This window comes from Struthio camelus, chromosome 5 (assembly GCF_040807025.1).
Source record: "Struthio camelus isolate bStrCam1 chromosome 5, bStrCam1.hap1, whole genome shotgun sequence".
NCBI classification, from domain to species: domain Eukaryota; kingdom Metazoa; phylum Chordata; class Aves; order Struthioniformes; family Struthionidae; genus Struthio; species Struthio camelus.
Genome location: NC_090946.1, coordinates 65,477,588 through 65,503,028, shown reverse-complemented (window position 1 = coordinate 65,503,028; position 25,441 = coordinate 65,477,588). Strand labels below are relative to the sequence as shown.

Sequence of the window (25,441 nt, the reverse complement as noted above, 5' to 3'; positions counted from 1 at the left end):
TACAATTGTATGTGCATTATAAGCTATTTAATGTCAGAATCCTGGTTAAAAGTTTTAAGTTCATGAAGTAGTAGCCTTTCTTATCCTGCAAAGAGAGAAATGTATTAATATTTGTGATTCTTCAGTGATGCACTCTTTCAGCGAGTGAAGTACTGTGCTCTGATTCTTCAATCCATCTCCTCCCTTGCCTCACCCAACCTAACATCAGTTAGTCAGTAGAAATTTTTCAGGGGCAGAGTGTACCTTTGGATGTAGAAGTCATGAGATTGAGTATGATGACATTCAATAAACAAACTTTGGTTTGGGGTGTTTTAGGTGTGGATTGTGATCGATATACTCTTTACGATATTGGAAAATTATTATTCCTAATCAGTTCAGGAAGGTGATTCTACTGTAAGATTTGGAATTACAATTTTCAGTTCTAAGTATCCAAGTTTTCAGTTCCATTTTCCATTCCATTTTCAGTTCCAAGTATTTTTAAATCCAAGTAATGTGTTTTGTTTTTTGTTTTGGTTTGTTATATTTGCCTTTGAATTCTCAGGCTTCTCTACTTGAGGTGTTCAAAACATCTTTATTTTTCTTTAATACATATTTTGTCACAGAATTTAAGACTGTGTTGAAGTATAGTTAATTTGGCAAATATTCTGGTAACATAAGTAGAAGACCACCTTAAAACTTAGTTTCCTAGTTTTATAACTATAGTTTGGACTTTTCTTAAATAATAAGTTCAAGCAGGTAAATGAGTGGAAAAGCACCTCCTTAAAGGATGCTTGCAATCTTATGTTTTCAACTGTATAAGTTAATTTATCAGTACTTTCTCATAAATGAGCTAACCAAAAATAAAAACAGTTTTAAGGACTGTTTTCGGCTAGATCAACTCTGAACCATCTTAGTGTGACATATATTAGGATCAATGTTTACGCGAATATAAGGCAAATAAAACAGATATGGGAATGAAACTGATGCAACTCTGTGTTAAATCTTTATAAGCGGCTATGAAACCACAGTTCCTGAGTTTGTCTCATGTCTAAAGTTTCTGGTACTGGCAGTCACAGTGATTGCCACAATAAGCATTAGTTTCTTGATGTGCTTTTCGGGAGACTGAAGTAAGTGTTGTAGCTAAGCTTTAAGAACCAGTACCACATGATCAGCAAATTTTGTGCAAAACGAGTGGATGCCTTACAAAATATATTTATAGAATTAATGGTGATTTTTACTGATTTGATCAATTCTAAACATTTTTCCTGTGAAAAGTCGTCTGCTAAGAATAAGACAGAGGTTAAAAATCCAGGCCCCAAAACGCACTTGAACATTCTTTGATATTTGAGCAATATCATTGAGGAGAAATGAAATACGCAGTTCTGTAGAATAGAACTTAAATCTGTATTTTTGAGAGGAAAGGTGTGTTCATACCTGCTTGAGGAATGAGTTATCAGAAAATTCATGTTGAGATTTGAAACTGTAGTATAACTATAAATAACTGGAACTTGTTTCTTCTAGGGTCTCTTCTTTTGGAGTCCAAAATTAACCCGAACACTGCGTACCAGAAACAACAGGTAAACATACTGTATTTTTCTCATTTTGAAAGGCAGATTCTTCAGGAATATTGTCAATTTTTGTCTCCATTGCAAATTATATTTTATGTTCCCATACCAGAAATAGGAGGCAAGATGGTGTGGGTTTTCTGTTTGTTTTTTGTTTTTTTTTTTTTAATTTCGTGGTACCTGTGTGATTTCATTGCTTTCTTTGTAAAGTGATCTGTCCTGCTGGCACTTCTAGTTTATACAAGCCAAAAAAGGCTGTAGGGGAGACAGGCAAAGCATAGTTATGAAAATCACAAATTAGCTGAGGTTCCTGAGGATTATAGTATCTGAAACTTAATATCGTTTTTCTTCTTTAGATTTCCATTACTACAACTTTCAGTGTATTTAATTTAAAAGAGAAGACTGGAAGGCTTTAAAGCTTTTTATATCTTTGTCTTCATTTGGCTCTTACTTGGTAGGTGGATGTGGGTTGCTACTGCTTTCTACATACATACAGACAGCTTCTCAACTCTAGTCCACACCTCACTTCAGTTGTTAAGTCTGCCATTGTGAGTCCTCAAAGAATGCTACTCTGATGGGAAAAGAGGAGTGGACCGTTGCTGTTCTTGTCTCATGGACAGTAAGAAACGTTCGTAGAAGCTGAGAAATGCTGAACCAGATTGTATTTTGATGCTTGTCTGGTCAGCTCAGACTTGCTAAAATCCTGTCAGATACACTTAATGTGTTTAGACTGTTGAAGCTGAAGGGTGTTTTATTACAAACATAGGCCTACTGTAGTGCTGCTCACAGACAGTCCCAGCAGTTCTGTGGATGCAGCTGTTTGTACGGCTGCATGTTGAACTGAATGGGGAGAATGAGTCTGGGTTTAAAATATCCTTTTTTGGCAATATTTGAATTTAACCTGTATCTGCTCCTTGATATAATTCATTGTGCGCTATATAAACAATTGTACTGAACAACTGGTGAGGGCAGTGCTGACGTGGAGAATCAATTGCAGGGAGTGAGAAAGGAGAATTGTTTAACCTGACTAACAAAAATGCTAAGTCAACTAGCTGTTAGTTGTAATCCTTGCTAGCTTGAGGTCATGGTTGCATAATACAGTAACTCCAGCTTCAAGGCTACTAAAATGATGTCAAATATTTCAGATGTATGGCCTAAAGTGCTAATGTAGTGTAAACTTGCTTTGCTGGTTCAAATGTGTTCATGAAGCTTTATGCCAGATCAAGTATCAAGCAGCCTCAAAATAAGTATAAAATCATAAAGTCAGTGCAAACTATCATACATGCTTGTCAGTGCAACAGCAATTCAGTTGGGTGCTTATGGCTGATCTGGGTCCAGCACGCATTGTAATCCAGCAGAGCACAAATCTGATACTGATGGTTGCAAAAGCATGGTTAGAAACACCTAATGTTAAACATAAATCTGTCCTATTAGAACAGCGCTATATTTGCTTTCTGTGCTGCAGGAGGAAAAATGATGCTGTTAAAGCTTTCAGATGCTGTGTCAACAGAAATTTATATTTGCAGGTGGATAATTCATGTTCTGTAAGCAAAGCAGCCCCTAATATAGGCTGTATGTAGAGCTCTGCTGTGCGCCTTAAATTCAGAATCTTTCCAGTGTGCTGAAAGATATTAATCTTATTATACAGCGCTGTTACCTTTCCGGTGACATCTACTTACCATTTCCCTCAATAAAAGCCAAATTCTTAGTTTAAACTTGGTTCCATATGAGTTAAGGTTGGCGCTTAGCTGCTGAAAGGGTGAGTTCCTTATTTCTCCCTTATCTTGTGTCAGCTCTGCTCATTAGAACTCTGAACTGCCTTAACTCACTAAAAGAAAAGAAAGCTAACCTAGCACTCCAAACCCCTCCTCAAAATCCAGTAATTCTCTACTCAGAAGAAGTATAAAGCCAGCTCCTACAAGATCTACTTGTGGAACTGTGGGATGGAGGAGCAGGTGCGAACTTTCCTTTTTGGCTACAGGATGCCAGTTATTTCACTAGTAGCTAAGGTGCTACTGCAGCCAGAGGTCAGCAAGGACTTCCTTCTGAGTTGGTCTGCAGTTGTCAGTTGCTGTCTTACGAATCTAGAAGATTTTTACTGAAAGTTTAAGGCTTACAACTTAAAAGTGACTTTGCAGTGTGATGTTCTTGCCAGACTTCTATCTCAGGATTGGTGGGGGTGGAGAGGACCTCCATTCCCTTTTAAAGGGGTGCCTAGTGGTGCACTGGAGCTGTTTTTACTGTGACGTACTTTGCATGTGGCTTATGAGCACTGCAAATTTCTCATGGAATAAATGGATGAGTTCTGACATTCATCTAGGTTAATGTGAGGTTTGTAAGGAGAAACAATCTTTTATTGAACCAGCTGATGTGGTTTGGGTCTGGAAGGAAGGAAGAAGTGTGTAACAGATAAGCTCTTGGGGAGCTTGTTATGCTGATTGCCATTTATTCACCAGTGGAGTAAGTTCACTGTTCATCACAAAGGTATTTGTAGGTTTGTTGAAGAACCCAAAGCAATCTGTTGACTGGAATAGGTTCTTTCAAAAAAACAACCAAAAATCTCCTGTTCTGCCTATTCAGCAACACTAGTGCTAGTGTCAAATAGATTATCTCGTTAACTGCTAATACCCCAAATTATGCCATCTCAGGATACGCTTATGTTTTAGCGATGACAATTGCAGCTCAGATCATTGTTTGTCAGTATGATAGTATGCATACCTGAGTACAAGTTTGTCTCGCTTTCTCTGGTCTCTTGTCCTCTGAAACTTCTATGGAGACTACAAAAAACCCTGTGAATCTGAATTTTCTTCTTTAGTGTGGGGTATTTTTTCTTCTGATTGTTTTTAGGACTGAAAGCAAATCTGGCTGTTAATTTTGGATTAATTGGATCTCTCTGTGCACAGATGTTGATCTCATGGGTGGTAGATATAACTGTCCACTCTTGCATTTGCAGAGTACGAATACTTAGCAGATATTGTCATACCTGCTTGGGGGCATATTTTTCATAAATTGAAGCTGTCCTGAGTAACTTCAGCTATGACAATCTATTTCCCCCATTGTCTCAGACTTACCTGCCCTCTAGATGCTTGATATTGTTCTTTAGAGCAAGAAGTGTATAGGCATTTTTTAACTGCCTTTTCGCTAGCCGGATGAAGAAAGTAGTACAATCCTTCTGTCACAATGAAGAGTCACTTCCTGCTGTGCATTCTAAGAGATAGATATGCCTATATATGATGCTGTAACACAAAATAAGTACTTCTTCGAGTAGTAGAGTGCTCTGAGCAGTGTACTTGCTAGCAAACTCATCTTTACTTAATGCTTTAACAAGAAAAAAAGGAATCTGTATGAGGAAAATGTGCTAGTAAGCAAACAACTTGAGAAACTAAGCTCCCCTAAACTCCTGTGGCTCAGAAAAGGGACTAATTTCTTATGTTAAGGTAATATTTATACGCAGAAGATTTCTTCTAATAAAGCAAAATGTGAGTCAGTATGATAACTTGACCCTATCTTGTGTTCTTGTTTAGGTCTATGTGTTAAGTTTTACTGGTGTTTGTATTTTAAAATGTTACAATGATGGTACTGTAATTTAGGTATGGAATATACTCTATTTAAATTATGGGTAAGTAGTGTACAGTTTATAACCAAATTCTATTTAGTAAATGTAATTTAATTATGTGGTGCTGGACCACATGTATAGAAGACTTAATTGTCTGCCATCGTTTATTATTTTCTTAATATACTAATAAATGTAGGAGATAAATTCATTGTAATGTCCCAATGCATATGACACTGAAGAAGTCAATTTACACATTTCAGTCCATGCTCTGATTATTTTTTTAAAGGCATTATTGTCAGACAATTGCAGAATCCTAGTGATAGAGATGTTATTATTAAGAACAGATAATCCTTATTCCAGAAATCAACAAGTGCAGTAGCATTTTAGGACAACACTCCTCCTCTTCTATAACCTTAAAGGATAAAATAACACTATGTATATAGAGTTTATTTAGGGAGAAGGCTGACTGGGGTGTGGACTCTGGAATATGCTTTTCAAATTGTGTTTGGACAATGCTGCAGCAGTAGAACAGTAAACACTTGTATCCTCAACTTTATTTTAGATACATCCGTGTACATCCTGTAGCCAAGTGGTGAAGTATGTACTACATCCCTTTTTGTGCCTGAAACAAGGAAGACTTGAGTTGTTTACAGCTTTCAGCTACAAAATCTTGCCTCTGCACTGAAAACTTCAGTGTTTCATGTCCTCTGCTGCAGCAGTCCTTTTTTTCAGTTCCTGATGAGTACACAATGCTTAAATTGATCCAGAGTGCCACCTACTAGCTAAGTAGCTCAAAGGTATCTATCCTTGAATGGTGAAAAGCAGACTTGTTAACAACGCAGCTAAATTATGAAAAGGTCCAAAGAGACACTGGCAGAACGTTCAGAGAAGATAAGCTTGCTACATTTGCTATCGGGACAAGTGTGCTGCCAACGCTGAAGCGATTTCAATAAAATTTGTGCTTATTGTAGCCAAGACAGTGAGGAGAAGGGGGTATGTGGGGGGACTAAGGGGAGTGACTGCTATTGGTTGTGTGTGTGTCTTTGTGTAGTAGATGGCCAAAGGATTCCTTTTTTTTCTTGACCTGAATTTTCCTGTGGAAATCTGTCTTTTATGCTGCTGCTGGATATGGTCATTGAGCCAGTGAGTTGAAGTTCTATTTTAAAATTAATAAACTGATTTTATTCCCTGTGATCCCCTGAAATGCAGCACTAACTCAGAAGTCAATATGATCATTGAGCTTCCAAGGAAGCTACTAGAATACATTCTACTAAAAGACTGAGTACATCTTTGATGTCACTTAGATTTTTGGGATAACTTAAATAGCACATCTAAATGTCCAGCTTCTAGGTGAGGAGGTGCACAGAACCAAAATCAGAACTGAAACTTTGTATTACACTGTGAGGGCAGCTGTTTTTCAGCAGAATCTTCAGATTAAACCCACAGTAATAACTTTGTATGTTTCACTTAATAAACTATTGGTGCGATCCAGGATCTTTTTGTCAATAGGAACCTAGTGATTTTACTTTCCATTGTAAATAATATGCCAGCAAGATTCTGAAAGGTAGTTTGCCGTATCCAGGGAAGTGTCTGTAAATGTAAGCAACTGAAAGGCTTAGCAGATGAGGAGGGCTGGTAGTTGAGACAGTCCAAGATGGGAAGAGAGAACCTTACTCAGTTAAACTTCCAGTGGCAGGAGGAGGAAGTGTCATGGTCTAAATTACTTGAGGGCTAATAGGAAGGGATAATTTGCTTTGAAGACTGAAATGAATTGAAAGCAGGATTTTGTGAAAGACCTGTCTCTCTTAAGGGATCGTAACTTTGACTTCTTGAGAGTAGCTAAAATCTTATTGGAATGCTGAAAGAATATTTTAGAATTTAGCAAGTTGTCCTACAGTGTATTGATAAGCTATCAAAATACTATATGCTAGCGAATCCTTCAGGTAATGGATGATTATGAATAACATATCAGTTTTGTTTTGGACATTTTTTCTGGTCTGACAATGACTGCAGAGAAGAGTATTCTCTCTGGATGCTAACACCAATAAGAAGAGACTGTCAAACAATATCACTTCTCTTAATTTTATCACATTAGGAAAGAAATCTAAAATTACTGCAAAATCAAATCCTGAGGTACTGGTTGCTCTTGAACTTCTCTTTATGAATTCCCAGGGCTTGCTTTTGAGATCATAGAAAGATTGTGCAACACACCTGCTGCTCAGCTTGCTAATAAGTTAAATAAAACTGGTTTAATATCCAATAAAATGTGTGACTTCTGGTGGGCTTTATGGGGAGAATTTGAGACTGATAGTATACATCCAACAATGCTTCTATTAAGGAAAATAAGCTTTCTGGGAAATTGTTTCTAAAAGTGAGGAGAAATTTTTTGGTAGATACTAAGCCTTGCCTATCTAAGTATAACTGCCACTGCCTGCTGGCTTAATCTGTTGCAGTAGTACCTTTGACAGTTAGCTTCTAAGGAATGAAATCACAGACAAAGCTGTAATACACAGTAGCGGCTCCTTGAAAGTCAGCAGTCTGCTCCTCTAAATAACCAGAACTTGCTCCATGTGGACATGAGACAGCAAACAGTCAAACAAGCAGCAGAGAAAAGGTTGATAGTCCTCTGAAAAAGTTTCAACTCAGTCTGTATCCTTAAAAGGATAAAATCAGGGTGCAAAAAATTAACTTCCAGTGGTAAATATCTATTTATGGTGATACTGAATACATAAATCCTCTAGGAAGAGGCCATGCTCAGAATTCGTGCTAAAATTAAGAACTCCTAATTATTTCTGAGCAGTCATAATGAAAGAAGACAAATTTATATCAGCCACCTCAGGGAGCCAGCAAAATTTCTAGAGGATAAGGTAATGTTAATACATACAGTTGGCACTATTGTCAAAATATTTCTGCAAAGCACCAAATGATTTCCTTACTCTAAGGAAGACAGTGAGTTGTACATTAGTAGTTTTCTGATTATCATCTTCATATTTAAAAAAGATCTTGCCAAGAACTCTAAAGCATCTTGAAAAATATGAGGACCTAGGATGCAAGGATTCCTGTAGAGAATATAAAATAAAAAATACTTTATTAAAAAAACGTAGAAGCCTTGCTGATGAAACATTTGTCCATGTTTTTGACTTAGTTCACACAATGTAGCTATGAGTTAATATATGTTATTGCAGTTTCACACATCAAAAGCAGTCAGCAAACAAAGCAGCATCACAGGTTCATTTTGGAAAAAATCTCCCTTTAGTATAAGATAGAAGTAGGTATGCACACTCTTTTTTTTTTCCCCCCCCTATGAGAATGAAGGGGGCAGTATTAGAAATTTAAATTTTGTTTTTGATGTTACTGTATACAATAATTTGGCATTGGGAAGTAGCAAATAGTCCTAATCCATAGCTGAGAGATCCAGAGTAGTTCCTGTGTTCAAATTAAACTGTTAGTAGATGCTGATCAAACACACAGAAAGATTCCTTTGAATAAAACAAGCAGAAGCCAGACTTTTATTCTTGTGTTTTATCTCTAAGTACATCTAGAAGTTCTTTCAATCACATCTCCCTAAAAGGCACATGTAAGTTTTGTACTGCTTTTCTTTTCAGTGATTATAAAAAGCTTTGTAAGATTAAGAAAATAAAATTACACTAGTAACTGTCGACATTTAACAGTGAATTTAAACTTTAACTGAAGACCATATTATGCAACAGTGTGAAGTATTTTTATCCCCTTCTTTCACTCTCTTTTTAAATGCCCTTTGAAGTCAGAAGGGATATACAAACAAATACTGTCTTTCTAAAGGTCCAGAGAGCAGCAATGGCTAGATTTCTGTTGAGGTACTGACATAATATGAAATCCATCTGTAATTATGCAAAGAGAGACAGATAACTGTCTCTCATGCTTTCAAATTGTTTATATTAGTAGTTGGAACACACTTTTCTAGTACTGATGAAGTGAACTTGAAAATTACTGTTCTGTTATTCAAAATATTTAAAAGTCTTTCAGCAGCTTTTTGCTTTGCTTTCCAAAGTAGGAACAGTTTAAAAAAAATCAGTATTTGTAAAGGTGAAAAAAATAATCTCTTAACTTCCATGTAAGACAGTAGATTATCTTGTTCACAAGAACAGTTGCTATACTGTGGCCAAATGCAGTTTATACCTCTGTGACTATAATTTGCAAAAGCAGCTTTACCTTTGAGTCTTCCCTTTCCTCTCTCCTGTGCCTTTCCTCCTCCCTGCATCACCCTTTTCCCAGAGGAAGAAAGAGACCAACCAACCTGTGTTGGTCAAATGCTAAATTTTATTCAGAGATAGACTGGGGGGGGGGGGGCTGTTTTTTTTAACTTACAGCAGTTAATGTAAATAACACTGTCATTATTTGTGTACCTTTAGTCATTTCCCTACTTGTTAGTTATATTCTTGATACAGTAGAAAATATATTTTGGTCTTCTCTTGGAAATGGCTTGCTCAGAAACCTACCAACTTTCACTCTAGGTAGGAATTTAATAGATAGGAATGTCACAAGTTCTGCTAGAGATCTTACATACTTTAAATTTAGCTTTTTTTTTTTTTTTAAATAACAAAACATGTCTCAGTAGGAAGCTGATCAGACAATGGCTTTGAAAATTACTGTAGTATAAATATTAATGGCAGAGATTCATTACAAATTACATATGATTTTCATCCTGATGCATACAGTGAATATTGCAGTAAAGTGTATTTTGGTTATACAATACTTGCAAAAAAAATTGAAGCTGAAGACACATCAGTATTTAGTGAATGATGCAACTTCAGTTTTATTTTCATTCCTTTAGTAGTCTTTAATTTGTGATTCTTTTTTTCCATTGGGCCTTCCCTTTCACAATTATTGTAAACTGCTATTTTTCTTGTATAGGCATCAGAGTTACTAGGTGCTATCAATCTGTTATTACCAGAGTATTTGCACTGTGATCTGTTTTGTAGCGGATAAACTATTAATTGTGACTTTTTTTCTTCCTTTTGTATTTTGGAGGTGGTCTTCCTAAATCCCTTTCTTCTGTGTACCACCTCTTCCTCAACCCTTTGGAAAAGGAAAAGGTAAACTATTTGCCATTTGCAAGGTAAACCAGTTAGTGCATCCGAAGCAGTATAGCTGCTCTGGTAATGGCAAATTGATGATATTGTATTGCTTGACTGACTCCTAATGGAGCTAGGTGGATCATACTTTTTAGATTACAGTTTAGTTTAAGATATTTTCTGGTAAGTGCATATTGAAATCTAAATATTAGATTTCTCTTTATTGTTAACATGTTCATTTTAATATTTGAAGTAAATTCAGCCTAATTGATATTAACTGTCTTAAATTTGATAAAGATCTAGCAACTTACAGTGCTTTTGCAATTATTTAAAATGAACTCCTTTAAGAATAAACACTATAAGCAAAATCTATACTTAATGAAGCACAGATATTCTATTTTATGATTTTCAGTGAAATATAACTAGAAAAATTTTCTTTTTTTTTTTTGTACTAGTGATTAAATGCATGTTTTAGCATTTTACTGAAATGATACGCTTTCACTAGGCTGTGTATATTTAGTGTGGCTCATATTTCCACTAGCTCTTACAGGAGGAGAAAAGACTAAAATAGTTGATTCACTATTTAAGTAATGCAGATTATGCTTTCCTCTCTAGGTCGTTTTGTGATTCTTTTTTTCATTCTATCAGTAATTATGATTTAGTAACCTGTTTGTAAACTACTGCATGAAATACCTTCCCAGTGTGCTATACTGGCCTTTACAGTATCAGCTTCTGCTTCTATATATCATTTTTGGATGCAATGTTAGGGCTCTGATAAACTCTTGAAATATTTTAATAAGTAGATGAGAGGTTACGTTTCTGGGTAGTAAACATAACTAAGCACTATTTTAACTAGCTTCTCTACATCTAGAGTGAAAATTATATCCTTTCAGAATTGCACTTTGCAATGAGTAAAAATGGTGTACATGGGTCAGTATAAAAGGTATGCATTATTCTGAGGCAGTTAACTGTATGCATATTGAAGGATCTGTTCTTAAAAGTTTGTAGGCATCAAGGTGCATCTTTCTAAGTAGCTGTTCTGTGCGTTAGCACAGTGTTTTTAGGACTATAAAAAGTCGAGAAAGTGATTATAACTTTGATTCTGCAAAAGATTTGTAGTTATATGTGCTCCATATGAAACAGATTAAAACAAAAAAAAAAAACCTGTTGCTTTTGTTACTGTGTTTTATCAGAGGATGCAGTGAGGTAAAAGTAGGTGTTGTAAACACACCTTTTGACATTTACAAATTTATGGTCACGTAAATTGAGACTGAAAACACTTTCAGTATTTTTCTTTAACTTGTTTATTCTGATTTATTTAGAACTGTGGGTTTTTTTCACTCCTAAGGATCCCAGAGCTTATAGAATCTTTCAGAGTATGATGATTAAATTTGAATTGTAGCACTATCCTGTCACAATTAGGTGTTAGAGCCTGTCTTTATTTTAAAATAACTCATGTACCAGTCTTTAAACACTATTCAACTTTGTAAAGTCTAAAATACATTGCCTGAAAATACTTTTCCTTTCTTTAAAGGATACCTTGATTGTGTGGTCTGAAGCTGAAAATTATGATTTGGCACTTAGCTTTCAAGAAAAAGCAGGATGTGATGAAATATGGGAAAAAATATGTCAGGTAAGTTTGATGCGTGGAAGATCAAGACAGCTAGATAATCTTTGTGTTAAACGAGTTTTAGACTGTTTTAAGTAGTGAGTTCGAGCACAGTAGAGGAAGTAAAAACAAAACAAAGTGCTTACCCCCTCCCCCAGATTTTGCATGTTTGGATTTGAAAACTTTTCCCCCAAAAATCTAGTATGAAGTTCTGCTATGATTTTCACAGAGCATTATCAGGAGTTTTTTTTTACTTACCTTTTTAGATACATTTCTCCCAAGGAAATTTAGCTCTATACCAAGTGCTCAAAAATTTTTGTAATTAATCAGCAGTCGTAAATGACTTTTTCTTGGTTGACCAGAAGGGTAAAGTTTATCTTTCCAAAGTTTTGTTGTAGAGAGAAAAATATGTACGAACTTTCTTAACTGATATCTGTAAGGTGTTAACTAATGCTCAGAAGAGTTTAATCAGTATACTCACTGGTTTAAGTTCAACCTGTTAATTTTTCATTCCAAGCATTACAACTTTTCTTACTTTCTTTGCTAAATTATGTGAGGTTTCGCTTTAGATTTGTCTAACAATTCTTTGCCTATAAGCGCTCTCTTCCTGCCTTTAACGAAGATGTATTTCTCTCCACTGCCTTCTGTATTTTATTCTCACTGATTTCAGAAGTGAAGCAAAAAAAAAAGTGGTTTCGTTCCTCTGACTCTGCTTAAAGAGATAGTATTTTTGCACGACTATAGTATTTTTATCTCCTGTTTTGAGACCATACTATTGTATTTTTGTCTAGTGTACTTTAAACATCCTGAGCTTTCTCAGACATTATAGCTTTCTTTCAAAAGGAAATCTTTGATACCACTTAATTGTATAAGTGGTTGCTGACAGGAAATAGTAAATGGATTTAACAGCATTCTGGATTTTAATCTAAATGCATATAGAGTTTCTGTTGTCCGTGAAGAAGTATTTCTCCCAGATTTTAATCTTGAAAATTAATTAAAAAAAAAAAAAAAAAAAGAGCTGTGCCTTCTGCCCTTCTACACAGCAGTGCCTTTCTGCATTTGATGCATCGGACTCTGAGCAAATACTACAATTAAGATGTAATCAAGCCTGCAACGCCAGTCCCCAAACGTCTTTCTTTGTTTTTTCACTAGTTGTTACTTTCTGTAGTTTCCTGGTTGTATCTCTAAAAAGATCACTACAGATCCTGTGCCTTGTTTTTTCTGACAGTTTCAGGTTTCCTTTACTCTTTGTTAACGTTTAGTTTGGGGTTGTCTGTTCTTAAGAGCTGTGTAGACTTTGCTGTGGATTCTGTGCCTCTTTTGAGTGTTTAGAAAGTACACCGTTAAGGCATTTAGACTTGTAGCTCTCCAGAGTTGAAAAACAATAAAATCAACAATACTAGCATCTTTATTCTGTTTAAGCTTGCACAGAAGGTTTGAGGAGCATCAGAAGCTGTTAAAGAGCCTATATAAAAATGTTAAAAGCTATCACTGCGATAATATAATACTAGTTTGCATTTGGAAATTTAGGTACAGATAATAAGGGCTAGAAACAAATAGCTTAGCTCAGTACTGTTTTAAAGCCTTTTGGTTACTGCTAGTAATTGTAAATTTTCCTTTTTTTGTAAAGTTTTTCAAAAATTTCCCTTTTACTTCATTCTTTTTTATTCTTTGTTGCAAGTTTTCCTTTTTATAGAGAATAAGTACAATTAAATATCTAATTTAGAAATAATTCTTTATTTTAAAAGTCATCTTTCTGAAGAAATGGTTCGAGTATCTCATATCTTCTAAACCAGCAAATCTCAATGTCAAACTTATATTTGCACTTCTGTTTTGGGCTTACAAAACAAAAAACATTTGACGGTTGAAATGATATTTTAATAAAAATATTAAAAGATCAGTAAACATTAAAACTCTACTTTTTTGAAAACATCTTGTTTTATAGGTTCAAGGCAAAGACCCTTCTGTCGATATTACTCAGGACCTTGTGGATGAATCTGAGGAAGAACGTTTTGATGATATGTCATCACCAGGTCTAGAGTTGCCATCTTGTGAATTAAGTCGACTAGAAGAAATTGCAGAACTTGTGGCATCTTCACTGCCTTCGCCATTACGTCGTGAAAAACTCGCGCTAGCACTGGAAAATGAGGGCTATATTAAGAAGCTCTTAGAAATTTTTCATGTGTGTGAGGACTTGGAGAATGTTGAAGGACTACACCACTTATATGAAATTATTAAGGGAATCTTCCTTTTGAACAGAACTGCACTTTTTGAAGTCATGTTTTCTGAGGAATGTATAATGGACGTAATTGGATGCCTAGAATATGATCCATCTTTATCACAGTCACGGAAACACAGGGAATTTCTGACTAAAACAGCAAAATTTAAAGAGGTGATTCCTATATCTGACCCAGAGCTGAAGCAAAAAATACATCAGACATACAGAGTACAGTATATTCAAGATATGGTCCTTCCCACTCCCTCAGTATTTGAGGAAAATATGCTATCAACACTTCATTCTTTCATCTTTTTTAATAAAGTGGAAATAGTTGGTATGTTGCAGGTAAGTTCGAGAATTTCCGTCTTTTAATTTGCATTTGGGCAAAGAATGTTGGATAATATTTCTTGGAAAGATTGAGGTGCTTCCTTGGAGCCGACACTTCAGAATGACTTCCAGCTTCCTAGAAGTAATATGTAAAAAAGAGGTATGAAATTTGACTACTGAGCTGTTAAACTGATGTTCATAAATTCCAGATTTTGGACTAGTTTCTCTATAACTGATTATTTAAAGTGAGCGAACATATGTAAAATCTTCAGCAGAGCAAGGTTAGTTAAAGTAAGTGGCACTCTTTGCATTTTGAAGGCTTGTTTCTGTAAGAATTTTCCTCTATTCTGGGACTTTCTAGGTGCTACAATTAAGGACGAATTTATCATGACAAAACAAAGTCAAATCTTTTCATCTGAATTGTATATATGTGATCTTATACCAGCATATGAGTGTTTCTGAGTTTAATATAAATTAGGAAAATTTGGAAAGTACAGATTCAGAACATAATATTACCTTAGGTGCTTGAACATTTTCTTTGTTTTCTTGTCTTTTAAGTCCCTAAATAATACTGTTTGGATTTGTCAGTTTTCCCTGATGTATGTCATACTGCAAACGTAAGGAGATTATATGTAACTGATGCTTTAGGTTTCTTATCTGCGTGTCTTAAGTACTACTCTACACCAACCCCATGAATTTCCTGAACTATGTAGAAATAAGTGGCGCATCTCTGTAGTGAAAGCTTCTTAAAGCTTTTGGCAGACTCTGCAAATTGGAAAAGCACATCTATTTTAGTTTGTAGAAATCAATTACCATTATCTTAACTCTTCTAACTTTTAAGAAATGACTAGCCACTGGCCTGCTAGGGTTTCTCTGCTCTGGAGAAGTGGACGAAGTGCTAGATGCTGCTGATTAAGTTCATCATTTTAATCCTCAGTTGAACCTCAGAGTCCACCATTTTTAATGTCGTGGAAAATACGGCAGAGAAGGATGTAAATTCCTTGCACAAGCTCGTATGGCAAATTGTTGTTTTTTAAAAAAAAAAAAAAAAAGGCCACCTGATTTTTCATCCACCACACTCGGTTCATCAGAATACTGATATAAGCGAGCCCTGTGACTCAGGACTTGAATCTGTTGCCCATAGTTGGAGCATTTGATAAGCAGTAGGGTACACTAGACATCCACCTGGGCCAGGCAGCAGGGACACGACTCATGGAAAGACCATCACTTATTGAAGCAGCTACTGGAGGCCAGGTGGAGCACCTTGGTGGGCCTCTTGAATGGTACTAATGCCAATGTATAGTCAACTGACTCAAACCTTTCTTACCTGTATGCATGTCCTTGGTAAACAAGGTCACAACATGTGTATCCTAAACAGTCAGAAGGCCTTAATCATTGTGAGGTAACCAGTTTGAGAAACCTTGCAAGCCTGACTTTGAGAGGAACATTCAAGTAAGGTATCTCGAATTGAGTATTGGGATGACTAGTCTCTCTAAAATATCTTGGCCTCTTTGCAAGCGTTGCTACAAGTAGAATTGTGAGGATGATAGATGTTGTCTTGAAAGGCAAAGGGAAGAGTTACTCAGTAATCTTGATGTCAGCGGTTGATACTGGGAGGGATCTCGAACTTGGGTAGCTTTGAAAAGGAAACTGAGCAGGTAGAAAGAGGAGCTAATACCGCAAAATCATTAACAGCACGTTTGCCAGAAACCATGAGGGTAATTTGATAAAGGACTACTGGTTGATGAGCTTCTGTTTGTTTTTTGTATCTTATAAACTGTGATACATTGGTACACATAGGGTAAGTTGAATGAGAATATCATTGCATAGTATAGTTGCAAAACTTGCTAGTTGCAGTTTACAGGTGAGCCTAAGTCTCTGAACCTTCTCTTCTCTTCTGCTGCTATTGTCTGTGACTGATTGGGAATAGTAAAATATAGTCCTGCTGCAGTGGAGCCAGAAGAGTTAGCATTGCCTAACTTTCAAAGTAAGGTAAATATTTCAAATTGCTGAAGTGCTTTCTGCAGCTTTGAGGACTGAAGAGCAGTACCGCAGAAGCAAGACTGTGCATTCAGTGCTATACTGTAATTGCTAGGCCTTTCACAGGGTGGCTCTATGGCATGGAGGGAGAAATCCCTGAGTTTCTAAGTAAGATTCTGTTGGGAATTATTTGACAGAAGGGTTGATGATCAGTTCTTGTCTTTGAGGGAGTTAAAGGAAGATCTGGCAAATTATATGCTCATTGCATTTATGGGAATAAAAGATTTGATTAATTTGTTTATTTTTCCGATTCTCATAGTGTAGCTCAAAGCGAAGGTTTTAACCTGCTTATCTGAAATGTATTCATTTATTTATACAGCAATGTTTCAGATTACGGGGTAGAGAATATAGACAAATGCAAAGTCACATTCTCCCCTTTCCTTTCTTCTCCCATTCTTGCTATCCATAAATAAAATACATGATAATGTTCTTGGCATTTCTTTATGCAGAATAAATAATACTCTGAGATCAAAATTGAAAGACTGCTTTTTTTTATTTTTCTTCTATGGCAAGTTCTTAATGTAGTTCTTCCTTTAGTGTGATTTGACATTACTTTTGTAGTTGGTCATATCACAGTACTTTCTTCTGGAATTATTTCATGAAAGATTTAAAATTGACCGTAACTACACTCTAGCCAGTGGAGTTACTGGCATTCATTATTTTTAACCTTACTAGATCCTGGTGCTCACTAACCTTACTTGTATATTTACAAAACTGTTTCTTTTTTAAGTTGTTATTAACTGAAAAGTTTCTGGGATGCTTCGTAGTAGTTTCTTGGGAGCCACACAAGGGTCTCGAGTCCTGTGTTTCTGCAGTGAATGTGTAATACAGGCTGTTGTGCTTTTGCGATTGACTTTAGATTGTCTCTCCCAGACCAGTTAGGCTATAGTAGAGGAGTGTAGGTTTTCAATAAGTTTTAATCTCAGAAAGATTAAAGTAAACTCCTCTCTGAGAGCAGCTGGTATCCTGTGATGTGCTGCAACTGTTGTGCCCACAATTCTGTTGTTTGGTATGACTCTGGCTCTGAGGAGGAAGAGAAGAAATTCTGTTCGCTGCGCAATAAAAAGATGAGCTCTTAAAGAACCCTTTTCATGTCAGACTAAAGTGAAGCCCTGCAATAGCCTCACCTCAGGTTAACTCAGCCATACCTTAGTCAGAGAAAAGGGACTAGAAATCTGTGCAAGAATAGTTGTTAACAGCTGCCTAGTTGTGCTGTGCAGCTTTTACCCTATGCTTTTTGACAGGCCAGTTGACTCTACCTGAAATTACCACTATATTCCATTTAAGGCATTTTGTGTCCAGATAGTACTCCATTTAAAGTCAACTTTTCAATTATCGCTAGTTAATTCTGTAAATTGGACAAACCTCTGCATGGAGGCAAGACTAGGGAGTTGAAGTGTATGCTGATTCTAAGGAATTCTGGCTTTTAAAAAGGTTGTTAGGCAAGATGTTGGATCTTTAAAAAAAAAAAAAAAAAGAGAAAAAAATCTGTAGGCATGGAAGATACCTGCTTCCCTGATTTTGCTTTGTTTAATAGGTGAGTAGCTTTTGCCTGTTCTGTGGTAAAAGCAAGAATAGAAAGTGGGTCACCTTTAGCACTTTAGTTATATGAACTGTATTCACCCCTCCTACTTCGTTAAGTTTAGATTTCCCATAGTCTTTTTAAAAATGCTTAACACTGTTTTTTTTTTTCTGTGAAATGGAGGTGAATTTATTTGTGATATAATTGTCTAAGGTCTGTCACGTTACGTGAATTCATCAAGCTCTCGCTGTACTAGGTATTGTTGGTCACGACAGGTAATAAGCCCATGATAGCAACGTTTCCGTTCTTCAGAATTAACTACTGTAGAAACCTGCTCAGTTACAGGTTTTATTGTTGGCTTGTACAGAAGGTACAAAAGAGATATATAATGGTTTTTTGCAATTTCAGCCCTTCCTAATATGCTCTCAGTGCTTGAGGTCCAGCCCGTTCTAGTCTTGTGATGTCATAGCCACCAAGGAGCCTTGCTGAGACGCGTGGAGCTCGCCAAAATTTGAGAGTGGGGGTGGGACAGGTAAGTGGTGTTTCCTTACTTTATATGACGCTCTTTTGCAATTTAAAAAAATACATACTAATGTTCACACTGGAGGCCACCAGTTCTTTCCCTTTGTATTACAAAGTAGTTCTTTAAAAAAAAAAAAAAAAAAAAAACTTGCAAAACTGCGCCATAGAGTGAGCAAACACCATTTCCCTCGATTCTCTACCCCCTTTCTCATTGGCGTGTTCTTTTTGCCAGCAAGGTCCTGTGGTGTTTATAACTTCCAGAATACAGATTATTGTTAGGATTACTTCAGAGTTTGTTATCTTGTGTTTTCAGGAAACTGGAGAGTGGAAAGGAGAGTGCAAAGGGATGGATGTATATATATATATACAAGTAATTAATGGAACAGTGACCACATAGCATTTACTATAGTTGTAAATCAACTTTTTTAAATACAGAAGCTATTTTCCTGATAGTCCCTCTCACCTTTTTTAATAACTGCAAACATGTAGGCATTTAGGTACATCTGTACATTTTACTGGATTTAGGTATAACAGTAAGCTATTTTTCATTTTAAGATGAGATTTATTTTACAGCATAATTTACCTTGCAGTGGAGTGCAGAAGAACACTCTCTGTGGGGAAGTGCTTGATGAAAGCCGTTTACAAGTGTTGCATGCTGATGATTTCTGAATTAAGTTCTTCATTGTAAAAAGTGATTTTGTTGTGCTGCTGCTATTTCAGCGTGTTGTCTGAAGTGGAAATAGCTCATTGGTAGCGAATGAAAGGCATGTGTAGGAAGACAGTCAGAGATGAAGGAGATCAAAGCCTTTTAAACTATGAGGCCTTTTATTGTGGTTGTGGGAAGGAATGTATGTTTGAAACTGTAATTCTGTATTTGCTGGTAACGTTTTATAAAACATTCACTTTCTAGGCTGAAGTATCCATAAATGATAGCCTAAAATGAATATGCAGGTGGAAAATAGGATGGAAACTATTCTCTTTTTTCCATTTTGGTTTTCATTGAGTTTCTTGGATTTTTTGGGGGAAAGGGATTTTTTTTCCTAATTTATTTACAATCACAGATGTGTAGTGTCCAATAGCTGAAAGTTACGATATTCAGGGGAGAGAGGCCTACTTTTGAAGAGTGCTTTTAAGTACCTTTTGGGAGGAGGAGTGCTTTGAAAGTTGATTCACAAGTGTAAAAAGTAAATTTGTATGTGATCCTGCTATGTCTGTGGGTTTTCTTGTTTTTTTAACTTAGAAATGATTGAGCGAGAGGAGAGCCTCGCTTAATTCCATCTTCATGAACTTTGAAGGATGTTCAAATCATAGGAACATCTACTTAGAACTTGCAGAACCGTAAATGTTGCCGTAAATACTTAGTGTTTGGCATATGCATAGTTTGAGTATTGCACATTTAATAATTTCTAGCATGGAGAGCACATATAGCTTAATTCTGTGATTTTTCAGTAAGCTATCTTTAGCAGTTTTGTTCTCTCTTGGAAAACCTTAATAACCTTCACAGCTTCTAGGGTATATCCAAATGGTTTTAGACATCTGTCTGCATTGACAGGCCAGATATTACAAAGAATTATGCACTTACTCCGTATCTGTTTCACAGGCATATATTTTTTAGATTTTTCCAAGTTGCAGAAAAACAGAGAACGTTTAAGTTTGTATAATTCTAGTGTTCAGCATTGGTGCTTTGTAACTTCCAAAATACATGAGCTCTGCTCTCGTGCTGTGCATTTCCATAGATTCTCATAGTGTAGTTCAAGAATGTATCTTTAAATACAATATCCTATCAGTAATTTTACAGCCTTGTATATATAGCTACAGATAAATACATGGAATCTTGTATTTAGACTTCTCATTGCATTCACGGGTTTTCTGTAGATGAGAGAGACCTTTTCACATCAGTAACAACCTGTCTGCTTTTTGTTAAGCCTCTGGAACCAGGCTGTCCCTAGACATGTTTCAGGGCTAAGAGAGGACGGTGAAATTAGTAATAGGGAACTTATATTTCCCCGTTGCTTTTATTTTATTGAAATAACTGCCATTTACGGCGTATTTTCCATGAAAGGAATTTGTTATGTGGGATATTTTGGATCAGTTGTTTTCATCTTTAACTCTACTGATTTTAAATGGGATCAGAGTTGTGCTCTGGACTAGAGATTTCAGAAAATGCTGTTAATTTAAAAATACAATATATTTCATGGAATTTGGGGGAAGAGATGATAGTGGCATGGAAAATCTTTCAGTATTATATTTAGAGTAATGTTATAGAATCCTGTATTGTAGTACACACTTGGAGGGTCGAAAAACAGTTACATACACAACTTTTGCAAATTCTTCCTGAAACCTTAAGTGTCAGCATTGAATTCTTATCCCTTAGCATCAATTTCCAGTGTAATGAGTCCCCTGCAGCAGTTCTGAACGTTGGCGAGCCTAGTAACAGGGTGAGTGGGTTGGCCTCTGCTGCTGATGGCCGGGTCCTGAACCAGGGCGCGGGGGCTGAGGGAGCCTGGCCAGAGCACAGAGGTGGGCCTGCCCAGCAGGACGCTGCCCCGCTGTGCTCTTCGGTGGCGTCCTGCAAGCTGTCGCTTCCCAGGGCACCTTTGTCCCTAGGGTCTCCAGTGGGTCATAAATGAGTCCCACACATCACCAGCAGCAAATGTTGTGTGCAGGGTGGGGAAAGGGGGATATTAAGGGCTTTTTTTTGCTTTCTTCCTCCTCCTCCTGTCCTTCTACATCTTAACTTAAAAAAATGTGTTTTGATACTTTGGGTAATACTGTGTACCTTTTTATGCAGAAGCACGCTAGTCACGGCTCTGACATGTTTCAGCGCTGAACCTTCCATTATTTTTCCAGATGATCCTTCTGTGATATTGACTTGAACTTATGTTCAGGCCTTATAAAAGAGATGAAAACCCTCTTTCACGCGGTAGGAAGGGAAATGAGAATTACGCTACCCAGTGGGGAATAAGTATGCAGTTTGTCGCCAGTTTTGATAAATTAGATTGCTTTCACTTCTCTTTTTCCTGGTTTCATCTAGATTAAAAAAAAAAACAAACATTTTAGTCTATTCTTAAATGTACTGTTAATCATGGAGAATAACTTGCATGTTCTTTGGAAGAACTGTTTTTATGTTTAGAGGTTGCCATCTGTAATTTTTTGTATTTGAGTAAATGAATATGTTGGTATCTCTGCTGTATGTTAGTTATGGTACCTGTAATGTCTAATGAGCTAAATACTAGAATTGAAAACTTATCCGTATTAACAGCTGGATAGCAGGTAGTCATACATCCTTATATTCTTTCATCACAGCTTAAGTATCCTAAGTCAAAATCTTTAATACTTGATAGTTTTGAATGTAGACTCTGTTGAAATCTGAAAGTCAAACTTTGGGTTTCCAGCGCTTGATCCTCCAGAGTGAATTTTTGTAAGCTTCAAATGAGGCCTCTGCTATCACTTTTTGTTTTTGCAGAAGCTGTCACACAAAATAGCATCTGAAACTGTGTCCAGGAATAAGTCTTTGTCCATTGTAACTGAATTGTTGGGTGGTTAGGAGTAAAGCACAACATGAAAACAAGAGGAAGCATGTGGTATTCGCTAAATACAGGATTTACCAGATGGTGTGGCGAAATACTTTGTAGGGTTACTGACTCATGCCAACCCCGTTTTGGGTTTATGTTGTGCGGTGCCATCCGGAGAACCTGGATTGGGTGGTGAAAGCCTTATAGCTGCGTTAGCCCAGTGTGCCTTCTGGGCTGAGGTACTCGTTCTCTCAGCAAGGCTGAAAGGTGAGCCTGGGTAACGTGCCTAGATGACTTGCAGTATAAGAAAGTTTTTTTGGATGGAGCTGTAGCGTTTGCATGATTCTGCATTATACTGTGTAAACATAAGCAAGGCAACTTGGGATTTTAGCACTGCGATTTTTGGAGGGGGGAGACGTTGCTTGTGGTGTTACTGACTTCACAAGAAATGCATTGCAGCTTAACATTGAGGCACCTTTTTGAAAAATCTGTTCATCTTTAGCATACAGGTATCTTTAAAGCAAGTGCTGTCTATCAGTATATGATATTTGGGAGAGGATGGGGGAAGGTTTGTTTCTGTTTTTTAATCTTTTAGCTGTTAGGATAATAAAGATTAGGGGGGGTTAAGTATTGTTTTTTTGTTCAAGTCTGAAGATACGTATCTGTAATGTTCTGACCACTGTTTGTAGTTTATCTAAGCTACAGCAGCACGAAAAATAACTAAATGCTTTTCAATTGCTGCCAGCCAGAGTGCTCAATGAACACTGTACCTGGTAGGAAGAGTTATTTTAATTTGGTTTCCAGAGCCCCCCGCTTTTCACGACAGGGGGAGATGGAATCTCCCTTCACAGTGCCCTTGTTTTCCTCCTGTTGCTAAGCTCTCATAACATTACAAAGATGAATACGTGTGGATAGGGTGAGTGGGGGAACATGTTTTTCAAAATGCAGCAATGTCTGAAGCAAAGGTATTGTAGTGTGAGTTCAGGGGAAGGACATGTGATAAAGAAGAGACATAGGCAAAAAGATGAGGCTAGCAATAGAAGGAGGACAACCGAAAGATAATACAAGATACATCGTAACTGAGAATGAAACTTGAGCGGGGAGGGGGGGGAGCAAGCAGATCATCATAAAAGCTCCAAAAAAAGATTCATATTAATTTGTTTGAAAATGGAATTAGAAAGCTGATGCTCATATGATTAAATGCAGTACACAACAGTGTTCTCTCTCTTAATTGCAGGAGGCATGGCTTAGAAGAGCTTTAGATTGTACTTGGATGCCTTTTGGTATTGTCAAATAAAAAATGGTATTGTTTTGCCTTTGTAGGAAGATGAAAAATTTCTGACAGACTTGTTTGCACAACTAACAGATGAAGCCACAGATGAGGAGAAAAGACAGGAATTGGTAAGAAATCTGTAAAATATGCATGAAAGGGACGGTTACTACAAGGTGATTCTTGCATCCTTTTTTTTTTCATTATTAACTAGTATGTTATTCTTTGTATTTCAGGTTAATTTTCTTAAAGAGTTTTGTGCATTCTCTCAAACATTGCAACCTCAAAACAGAGATGCATTTTTCAAAACTTTGTCAAATATGGGCATCCTGCCAGCACTAGAAGTCATATTGGTAAGTCAGCTCACTTTTGTTTGTGGTAACAATTTTATTTTTCTCTAGAGAAATTTTTTTAAAAAGTAAGCAAGCCAAAGGTCAGTCACGTGACTTTCAGAGGTATTTACTTCATTTGTCTTGTCTTAACTTTCCTGTCTTTGTTTACTCTTTGGTGGACAATTGAGTAAGAAAAGAGGGAAACAGACCAAAGGACAGGGAAACTATAAAATTTGTTTTAACCAACAGCTTTCAAATATACAAAAACAAATCAGAGTCAATTCAGTTTTAGAATTTAATTTTAGTAGTATTTAGGTATGACTTGTAAATAAGAATTAAAAGGTATATGAGTTCTGTTTTTCATTCCTTTTCAATCCTTCAGTTTTAGGAAACAAATTATTTTATTTGACTTTTCTAGGGTATGGATGATGCACAAGTACGAAGTGCAGCCACTGACATATTCTCATATTTGGTTGAATACAACCCATCCATGGTACGAGAGTTTGTCATGCAGGAAGCGCAGCAGAATGATGATGTAAGTGGTACCTAAATAATGCATATGCTGTTGTTTTTTTTGTTACTATTTCATCTTTACAACTCTATTAATGTTGAATAAATCTTATTTTCACGTGCTGTATTTGAAGTTTTATATTGGAATGGTCTTTTTAGACTTTTCAAATGTATCGTTTGGGAGTATTTTTAGTATCTGCTACAAAAATAAATAATATTGGCAAAACAGTTTTGTCATGTGATAGCTGAAATAAGACTGGCTTTGATCTTGCAAGAGTAAAAGTATGAACATAACCATGTTGACAACTGCAATTTTCTGGAAGCAGAATTATAATTCAAGCTGGAATAAAATTATAAGGGGATAAAAAGAAGAGGAATTTTGATTTAAAAGTGAACAATACTCTGTTTTTTCAAAAAAAAATTTATTTGATTTTTGTGTCTTTCGCCTTTATTTCTACAAACATGCGTTTTTTAAAAATGCACTGACATTAAAAAGCATTGCAGTTCCTATGTCTATGGACATTTTATGTAGTTTTCAGAATAGCTTTGTTTTGTTTGATCCTAATACATTAAGATCTTGGTAGGAAAATATATATCTTTAGCAGTCTTTAAAATGGCAAATGTTTAGGTTCGTTTTAAAAGTCCACATCTGCTGTTTAGTTGTAAGAAAGTGAAACCAAAGATTTTGAGTGATGGCCTCCTTACAATGTGATATGCAAAATATAAATGTTGACGTTAGCATGGATGTGTGCTTTTAGTTTACTGGAATCTACTGTGTTCAGTTTACTACCACCTGTGTAGAAAGTGGTCCTAAGTATCTGAAGAACTGGGTGTCTCTGTCTCATTGGCAAAGGTTCACGTTTCCCAGAGATTCTGTAACTGATTAATAAAGAACACTAACAGTAAGGCGAGGGTTACCAGAAAGTACATATACCACTAGTACTAAGAAAGGTATTTCCAAGTAGTAGTCAGTAGAAAAAAAAAGTTGAGATGCCTTTTCCTTAGATAAGTGATAGTTAGTGTTTTCTCTTGTATCTGCCAAAAGTATGACAGAGACCAGGAGGCTACTGGTGCTGCTGTGTCTGTACTGGAAGTAGAAGAAAGGGGCAGCTGGGACTTGACCTGCTGCACATAGAGCTGGTACGGGGAATATGGCTCTTGGTTCCCGCCACCTGCATCAGATGACCGTTCTCTTTTACTGGGGACACTGATAACTGAGCAAGTTCAGTATAGAGGCTCCTAAATGCAAATACTATTTTCTATTTTTACATCGTATTCTTTATTTTTACAAATACATGTTAGAGTAGTTCTTAGGTGAGGATAATGTCATTAAGTTCAATAGCATTACTCAGGCCTGTAAAATTTGCTGTTGTATGTTTGCAGAAATACGACGCTGGTATGTATTCTAAAGGAGGATGCAGA

The 25,441-nt window shown here is 36.4% G+C and overlaps 1 protein-coding gene across 1 annotated transcript in view; it reads left to right on the top strand.

Annotated features, from left to right (window-relative positions):
- The window catches only part of PPP4R3A (protein phosphatase 4 regulatory subunit 3A), a 45,138-nt gene that overhangs the window by 7,866 nt on the left and 11,831 nt on the right, over window positions 1-25,441 (top strand). The window contains exons 2-7 of the mRNA XM_009689842.2: window positions 1,501-1,556; window positions 11,689-11,787; window positions 13,709-14,326; window positions 23,231-23,308; window positions 23,414-23,530; window positions 23,928-24,044. Of these exons, the coding sequence (XP_009688137.2) occupies window positions 1,501-1,556; window positions 11,689-11,787; window positions 13,709-14,326; window positions 23,231-23,308; window positions 23,414-23,530; window positions 23,928-24,044 (1,085 nt within the window). The remainder of the gene's footprint in view (window positions 1-1,500; window positions 1,557-11,688; window positions 11,788-13,708; window positions 14,327-23,230; window positions 23,309-23,413; window positions 23,531-23,927; window positions 24,045-25,441) is intronic.